Source organism: Megascapheus bottae, chromosome 10 (genome assembly GCF_031878675.1).
Source record: "Megascapheus bottae isolate mThoBot1 chromosome 10, mThoBot2.hap1, whole genome shotgun sequence".
NCBI classification, from domain to species: domain Eukaryota; kingdom Metazoa; phylum Chordata; class Mammalia; order Rodentia; family Geomyidae; genus Megascapheus; species Megascapheus bottae.
Genome location: NC_143518.1, coordinates 33,274,503 through 33,283,208, shown reverse-complemented (window position 1 = coordinate 33,283,208; position 8,706 = coordinate 33,274,503). Strand labels below are relative to the sequence as shown.

The 8,706-nt window shown below is 40.4% G+C and overlaps 1 protein-coding gene across 2 annotated transcripts; it reads left to right on the top strand.

Moving 5' to 3' along the window:
• The first annotated feature begins 956 nt into the window (after positions 1 to 956).
• Positions 957 to 7,521, top strand: Rgs4 (regulator of G protein signaling 4). 2 transcript variants are annotated; one of them, XM_090340582.1, is made up of 5 exons: positions 959 to 1,137; positions 3,341 to 3,445; positions 3,742 to 3,803; positions 4,670 to 4,836; positions 5,255 to 7,521. In XM_090340582.1, exons 1-5 carry the CDS (start codon positions 1,094 to 1,096, stop codon positions 5,492 to 5,494), a joined length of 618 nt encoding a protein of 205 aa, XP_090196708.1. In that variant the 5' UTR covers positions 959 to 1,093; the 3' UTR covers positions 5,495 to 7,521. The 2 variants fall into 2 exon arrangements, with proteins under 2 accessions (XP_090196709.1, XP_090196708.1); XM_090340583.1 differs by lacking the exon at positions 4,670 to 4,836 and having other exon boundaries at positions 957 to 1,137; positions 5,255 to 5,423.
• Positions 7,522 to 8,706: the final 1,185 nt, after the last annotated feature.

The window sequence follows — 8,706 nt, the reverse complement described above, 5'->3', positions numbered from 1 at the left end:
GATGTACATGCAAAAGATCGTAGTTGTCCATGTAACTCAGATGGGCTCAATAGTCTTCCCTCGTTCTGAAGTCTGTTAATATCCAAGGGAAACTGTGCATTTCTCTTTCTGCTTTCATTCTCCTGTTTGAACTATTAGCTTTAAGACTTAGAATTACATAAGATATAATAACCGCAAGTTGCTAATGAGAGTGGGTGTCTAGATTTGTTTACCTGCTCCCTGTTATGGTCCTTGTGCTGTGATTTTATGCATTTTATAGGAGGCAAGCACACCTGAGAGATTGTTGATGCTAGGCTTAATTTGGATAGATTTCTAGAATAGTGTTCCACACACAGATTAGTTAGAGATGCAGAAGACTTGTTTTCCTTAGGTTAGCTTTTCTGAGCAAGTGGGCACTAAGATTGTCTGCCATTCAGCCATTTCTCCACATAACTCTCTGTGCACCACAACCGTACAGGCAAATTCTGCACATTGCTGCTAGGAGACAGGAGTTGGGATCCTGACAGCTCCTTTCTGGGAAGCAGAGCAGGTCAGATCTTGGATCACATAGAATATATCCGTAATTCATCTGTAAAACATTCAGGGAATCTTCCCCAACAGAATTCCTGCTAGTACCTTTCTTTGCAGGAGGCAAAATTTCTGCATATAATTATTTTTTTTGTACAAACAACTGAACAAGCCCTTTATTCGCAGCACCGCTGACTTTTTCCTTATTCCTTTCCTCCAAATGCAGAAGGTCAGATGGTGCTAGAGACACTGAGCTAAAGCCCATTCTCTGTGCCGACTTTGGAAGAGAGTTCTGTCCACTTGGCTGCGTTGCAAATGCGTCACTTTTTTTCCTCCCCTCCTCATCGCTAATGGGCTGGAGAGGGAGAGGAGGCAGAGGCGCTCCTACATTATGTAGCTGCTATCTGATTGGCTGGAAAGTCCGTGGCTGGGCTATAAAAAGAGACCTGAACAAGCTTTGGAGAGAGAAGCTCAGGAGGATTCTGACAGCATCTTTGTGGAGAAGACCGAAGAGTTTTCAAAATAGAAGCCACAGCTCCTCCTGCTGCCTTCCTCTCCTACCTGCGACTCCCACACCGATAGCAAGATGTGTAAGGGACTTGCAGGTCTGCCGGCTTCCTGCCTAAGGAGGTAAGATTGCTGGTTCCCCACCTGCTTAAACTCTGGGATAGACAGTCTTAAGTCACTTGCATATTGCATTTCCTAACTTAGTTCTTTAGAATTAGAAACAACATGGTTAGGAAAACAGCAACGTCCTGCTTGTTTGTTTTCTAGCCAAAAATCAGCTAAATATTGTGACTTAAGAAGTGTGTGTTCTACGGATATTTAGTCTTGTGTGTTGTTTGACATGACCAATATCAAGACCTGCTCTAATCAGGTCCTCTCATCAAGCTAGCTTGAACTAAGAAGAAATATGAGGTTTGGGGCTGTGTAGAGATGGATATAGGAATTGTGGGATTCAGTACCTGAGCATCAACAAATCATTTTCTAGTTGTAAACTAGATTTGGGGGAGGGATGAAGAGACCTCAAAAGGAGATTGGGGTAGCATAACCAGACAAATAGACCATGCTTTTCTGTGTTTCAGTATCATTCATTCTATGTTCTCAGAAACAATTTGGGTACTAAGACGTAGTTTTCAAAGCTTGGTCTCCTTCTCTGTCTGCCCCACTTGTAGTTCTCGAAGTGTCCTATGTGAGAGGATATTGAGAAGTACTGACCAGAACAAATTAGCTAAAAGTTCTGCAGCCAATCTCTGTAAAGACCCAGTTTTAACATGTACTCTCTTATTAAAAACAAACAAACTTTAAAGGTATAGAGCTCTTGATCTACTTTTAGCTTTTAAAACAAGATCTAAACAATGATTTCAAAGGATGCTTGCATATTTGTCGGTTAAAAATAAAATACAAAACTAGTATATATTATGTGATTTTCATTTTATAATAAAAGGTAAAAGAAATCAATCTGAGAGTATACCAATTCTGTGTGTGAGTGTGTGTGTGTGTGTGTGTGTGTGTGTGTGTGTGTATCTTTCCTGACAAATAAAAATCACCCTACAATTCAGTTTGGAAATAATCCCAGAAATCATAGGCCTTTGTGCTTCCCTGAGAAGTTTATCTTTGAAACAGTCTGTCATTCATGAGTAGGAACATGTTGATGCCACTTTAAGTGAAGCAGGAAGGTCTAACAGAAAGTGACCGGGCAATGTGTACTCCTCACCTTGCCCATTCATGTCCTGATCAGAGTGTAGCAAGTCCCTCTAAGCTTCAGCTATGGTCCTCACAGTCAAAGAAAAGACTCCACAAGTTTCTGATTGCTCAAGGTTATAGGCATGGGTGTGACAGAGTGGGACCAACTTAGGTTTCCTGTCTCCAGAGGCTTCTAAGGTCACTTTAGCTTTTATTTTTATAATTGTTTTATAGGGATATTTGTTAGGCAGAATTTCAGCTCTTCATAAGATGATTCTGCATTTTTTTCAATAAATGTTGGCTCTCAGGCAAAGACACTTTATGAGAATATTAAATAATTTCTTAATCACATTAGAACTGACATAGGTTATATCCAGGTTATATCATGCTGTCATTGAGGAGAATTTTGCCTTTCCTGGCCAGTTCCCAGTTAGGGAAGAAGAGAAAGGAACACATTTTTGAGCAGGAGGACAGGTACTCTTTAAAGGACAGTCCAAAAATACAATGGGATCCAAGTAGTTTGGGAAGGGACGAGTATCTTTCCATAGCTAAACCATCTTTCTGCCTTCTGTGTGCTTGCTCCTTCCAAGTAGGAACAACCATTTGCCAGCAGGGGGAGTGCAGCAAAAAGATGCCATATTTTGCAGTCACCGCTTGCTTTCCAATATCTACAAGTTACTCAGGAAATCAGTCAGATACCTTGTATGGTTCTACTGACAATAGCAAAGACATTCTACTTGTTAAAATGATGGCAGTTCAGAACAGGTTTTCTAAGGCAGACTGAAAGATGAGAATTCAAATTACAGATGAATGAAATCAGTATCAAGATTCTGGTCTCACAATTTTGTAACAGTCCTTGGTAGAAGCAGAAGAATTTTGTTTTCCCAAGAAGTTCATGTCACTGTGATTTTGGTCCCCTCAATAAACTGCTCTGTCTCCTGTAGTAATAATGTTGTTGGTTTTTTTTGGTGTGGAGGTGGTGATGGTACTGTTATTGAACTCAGTACCTTGTATTGTACTTGCTGAGCAAATACTCTACTGCTTGAGCCACACCTTGAAGACCCTCCAATCTATGCAAAAGGTTTCTTTTAGACCAAGCTGATCATCATGCTAATTTTTTCTTTCTCTCTTTTTCTTTTCTGTGCAGTGCCAAGGACATGAAACATCGGCTGGGTTTCCTGCTGCAGAAGTCTGATTCTGGTGACCACAGTTCATTCCACAGCAGGAAGGACAGAGGGGTTGTTAGCCAGAGGTAAGAAAAAATGCCTTGACAAGGTTCATTGAATAAAGGTTATCTAATGGCAAAGTCATCTTATGAAAAGAGAAGTTATGCCCAGAGTTAAGCCACATTTTTATCTCCAGGGTCTCCATTTTCATTGATACCATAACTAGATTTGAAATTTCCATCTGTTTAGGAAATTGTCCAGCTCAACCATTGTTTTCATCATAATTATGAAATCCTTGCATGATGTTTAGGATCTTATACTTCTTTCCCCAAGTTTATTTTGTGACATTCACTTTATCCTTTTTTCTCTGTAACGTCTCAAGGGCGAGCCAAGAAGAAGTCAAGAAATGGGCTGAATCACTGGAAAACCTGATTAGCCATGAATGTAAGTCTGACACCCATCCACTACTCAAAGCTGAGGATAAATGTGCTCTAGATAAGGCAACTTATACTCTGCTAGTCTGAAAGGAAATACATAAAGGCCTAAGTGCTTTCTGGTTCCTAAATTTAGTATCATCTAGCATTACAATTAGTGAACTTAACATTTTTTTTCCATGATTTATGATATACAATGGGAAGTTCATAGAGGAGCTTTGTGACAATATGTCATTCTTGTTACATAGAAAAATGACAAAGAGGGGCCAGGAGTTTGGCCTAGTGGTAGAGTGCTTGCCTAGCATGCAAGAAGACCCAGATTCTATTCCTTGATACCACATATATAGAAAAAGCTGGAAGTGGTGCTGTGGCTCAAGTGATAGAGGGCTATTCTTGAGGAAAGCCCAAGGACAGTGCTCAGGCCCTGAGTTCAAGCTCCAGGACAGAAAAAGAAAGAAAGAAAGAAAGAAAGAAAGAAAGAAAGAAAGAAAGAAAGAAAGAAAGAAGAAAAATGACCAAGAGAAGTTTCTAAATAATGAAATCTTGCAGAACCAGTCTCAGCTTTCCTTTCCATAATCCGTCTTGGCAATATATGTCTGCATAGATACTTCAGGAATGTACTGCTTTCTTGAAAGAGGCTCTCAGATTGAGTGGCAAACACTAGTTATAGCTAGCATCTAGTGGAAATAACTAGAATCTACTGGATGATAAATGCATACTTGGGTTATTTGATCCCAAGAGACTCTCCAAAGGGAGAGGAAAAGCAGGATTTCTTATCCCTCCTAAATATTTCAGTTTTATTTGATATCTGAAATATTAATTTCTAACGTGCTAGCCAGCATGATGACAACTGTCATACTTTCTCTTATGTCACAGGTGGGCTAGCAGCTTTCAAAGCTTTCTTGAAATCTGAATTCAGTGAGGAGAATATTGACTTCTGGATCAGCTGTGAAGAGTACAAGAAAATCCGGTCACCCTCTAAGCTAAGTCCCAAGGCCAAGAAGATCTACAACGAGTTCATCTCAGTTCAGGCAACCAAGGAGGTAAGTTTCCATAGCAGAGCAGTCTTTAGATCTGAATGCAAGTTCTTAGAGGGACATACCAGGAATCTTTGGATTATGAGAGTTAAGAAACATTAGAGGAGGCTGTTATAATTTAAACAACCCCAAAGTCTATTAAGAAAACAAAGTGTTCTTTCATCCCTGAGATTTTAATATAATTTCTTGATAAATCCCCCTGATTTGAGGAAAAGAAAAGGTACTGTTCTCATTTTAAAGTAGAATGAGTTATTATTATTATTGTTGCTGTTATTGCACATATGGCAAAGTATATCCAATTGTCCTGTATTTCAATCCTGGGACACAGAGCACCCAGAGTCCTTTATTATCCGACACAAAGCATGTTACTTCCTGTCCTTAACAGAGTTGTAGGACTAATGGGGCCATGGTCTTTGTCTCTCAGGTGAACCTGGACTCTTGCACCAGGGAGGAGACAAGTCGGAACATGATCCATCCTACAAGAACCTGCTTTGATGAAGCTCAGAGGAAGATTTTCAACTTGATGGAAAAAGATTCATACCGTCGATTCCTCAAGTCCCGATTCTATCTTGATTTGGTCAATCCTTCCAGCTGTAGGGCAGAGAGGAAGAAAGGAGCCAAGAGATTGGCAGACTGCACTCACCTGCTCCCGCAGTACGCCTAATTCTCACTGGAGGCAGAGGGCTGGCATGCTAAGACTCTATGCTGTGGAAAATCTGAGGCCAAATATTGATCTATATAAAGCACCAATGCTTTATCCACATTGTAGCCTAAGTGTTCCTGCTGTCTGCCATGTGTGAGTCACTTCCATGTACAAATTAGATTTAGTCATGGTGGTTGGGTGTTGATTGGGGGTGGGGCCCCATTCTAGTCCAGTTTCCCATAGTTTCCTTCAGGATGTCATGCGAGCAAGTATTCAAATTATGACCTTGAAGGTCTGGATTGTCCAAGACTGGTGGCAGTTCTCCACTCCCTGCAGTCTGACCTCAGGTTGGTTCATTGATGCACCGCATGTGCATGCATGCGCATGTGTATTTGCTTAGCCAATATTTCTTACAGACTCTCAGTATTGAGGGGAGATGGATATGTATGTGTGTGTATGTGTATATGTTAAATGGATATACTGTATACATATACATTCCTTATACATTGTGTCTATGCATTCAGATTGGTGTGACACACACACACACACACACACACACACACACACACACACACACACACAATCCTCAAAAATAGTTGGGAAAGACCATAGGTGCTCAAATGAAAGAGTGTGTATGCAATTCTGTGCAATTGATGGCGGCTCTTCAATACTGTATTCGAACAGGACAAACTGAAATGACTGCCACTCAGACTAAGAGAAGAATGAAGTTGGTTCTTCAAAATAGGTTTTAGGGAACCACTGGGGAAGAATCTAAGGGACTTTGTGCTTAATTTAACTGCTGGTGATCTTCATGTTTAAGAGCTACTGTAAGTAGCAAATACCATCAAGCATCATACATCTGTTGGACACAAAACTGCCTTGCATTGGTTAGCACTTTTAAGTCCCTTTGCTGCTGGCCTTTTCTTCTTCTCCTGGTTACCTAGGATCTGTATCTCAGCAGCTATATTGGTCTGGAAGTTGGGAGAGGAGAGGCTTGAGCTAAGAAATGCAGCCATGGCATTGCTGGCTAGCCCTGTCTTCTGTAACTGGCTAAGTAGGAGCACAGACTCGGAAGGTTATGTTACTATCCTCTATCCTCTTTTTCTTTCTTGATTAAGGTGCTCTTCTTGTATTTCACCTTAGCCAACAGATGAGTTCATCATGGTTGCTCATTTTGTTTTTTTCCCCTCGTAATGTTTCTAGGCTCTTTGCCTACATTACAAAGCAGGGGAAAGATGATACAAGTTTTCACAAACTGAAAAGCTCTCATAAGTATTCTCTTTTGAGGTAGAAATCTCATTTATTCCATACCAAACATCAGGGCTAGCAGAGACCGAAGGCATTTCTTTCTAGGCTCTGAAATTAAAGGAGAAAGAAAGAAATAAGAGAAAGGAGAGAGGAAGGAAGAAAGAAAAAAGGAAGAGAAAGAAAGAAGAGGAGAGACGAGAGAAAGTTGTTAGAACTATTGTTTGGAACTTTTCAAGGCAAATGAAATACTTGAAAAATTCTCATTTATCTTATTTATGCTGTTGTTTTGTACATTTTTTAAAAAAATTCATTATTTTATAAATGGAGATGCAGGATATCCCCTAAATTACTAATGAATGCCCAGGAAGTAATTTCCTTCTCATTCTTCTAAAATAACTGCCTTTGAAGTACCCATATTCATGCACACACAAACACATACACTGCATCCAATACTCAAATATAAGTTACATGCACAGGCACCTTTGTGGCTTGTAGCCAATGTATGGAGCTGCAAAATGAAGATGCTAGAATGTCTGTATACAAGTCTCATGGCGTCGAAGATGTAAGGGTTCTAACTATACCCTTTCTGTCCAGCCCTGGAGTTCCTCAGCAACTTCCCTCTTTTTGTTATCCAACACGGCCGTGTCTTTGGTGGACTCTAGAATCCAAACATACAACTCTCTGGTCTTGCCCTGCTATGACAGTCAGAAGTTTCAAATTGTACCTGTACTCACCGACTCCTGTCTCACAAATAAGGCCTGGAAGGTCATTCTGAATGAGAAGTAAATTATTTTATGTAATACATTTTGAGTGTGTTTTTCAATGATATGTTCCTGTGATCTCATCACCACTTGTTTGCTCATGGCCCATGGACAGCACATTCCTTCCATCTGCATGCCTCTTTCTCCTGTGCTTTATAGGCCTCCTCACCTGCTGCTTCCAGTGAAGCACACACATCTTAATATGAAGGGTAAATAAATGCTTCATGTGAAATGGTGTGCTTGGAAACCCATTAATGATCCACACATGCACATTGAGAGAGGCAGCAGGGTGCAGGACAACTTCTGAAGAGGACTCACCCCAGCCTTTTATCCCTGCCATGCCAACTATCCCTGGGAAGCAAAAACAGACTATTGTGTGTTCTTTGTTTCCTGAAGCTCTGCTGCTTCTGCACATAGAACCAAGGCAGTCTTGGCTTTAGAGACTCCTCTGAACACATTCAAGGGGTGTTTGCGTTTACTCAATAGAGATTTTTTAAAGGAGTTCTTCTACTTCCAGTTATCTACCTGACTCAGGAAAACCGGAGTGGGAGTAACTGAGAGGGCTGGAGGGAGCTTTGATAGCTGGGAAATGTCCAAACTGATAAAAATTCTGCCTTTATTTTTGCTAATTCTTTTCTCTGAAAAAGAGGTCACAGAATGCTCATGTGTGTAGTCACAGATATGTCATGTTATGAGATACCCCCTACTTCCTGTGTCTTTTCCTTTCTGTACTTCAACAGCCATGTTTGCAAGGTGCTAGGGATAAAGGATCATACAAATTTTTGAGTGGTTACTCTTTTAAAGGTCTCATGGAAACTAGGAATCATATCCTTTGAAAAGAAGGGTCCAAGAAATCCTAATTTCTCATAAATGTTTAGCAACAACTTTCACAACCCCCTTTAGCATAGACAACATGATCGTTCATTTTGCTCTTATACTGGTCAAATCACACTAAATTCTCAAAACAACCCTAAGATACAGATGTCAATATTGAGGTCAATTTCCTTCAGTGACCTTTTAATAGATGAGGAAACTCAGATATAGAAAATTAACTTGGCAGCTTCTAATTGCCTATGAGGGATAGAGCTAAGATTAGATAGGACTGAAGGAGCCAGGGTCCTAGTACTTATAAGCATAGCGAAAGCATGCGGCACTAACCAAATAGCAACATGCCAGTGAGTGAAAAGCAACGTGTCAGGTTCAGACATATTAGTGAAGAACAGA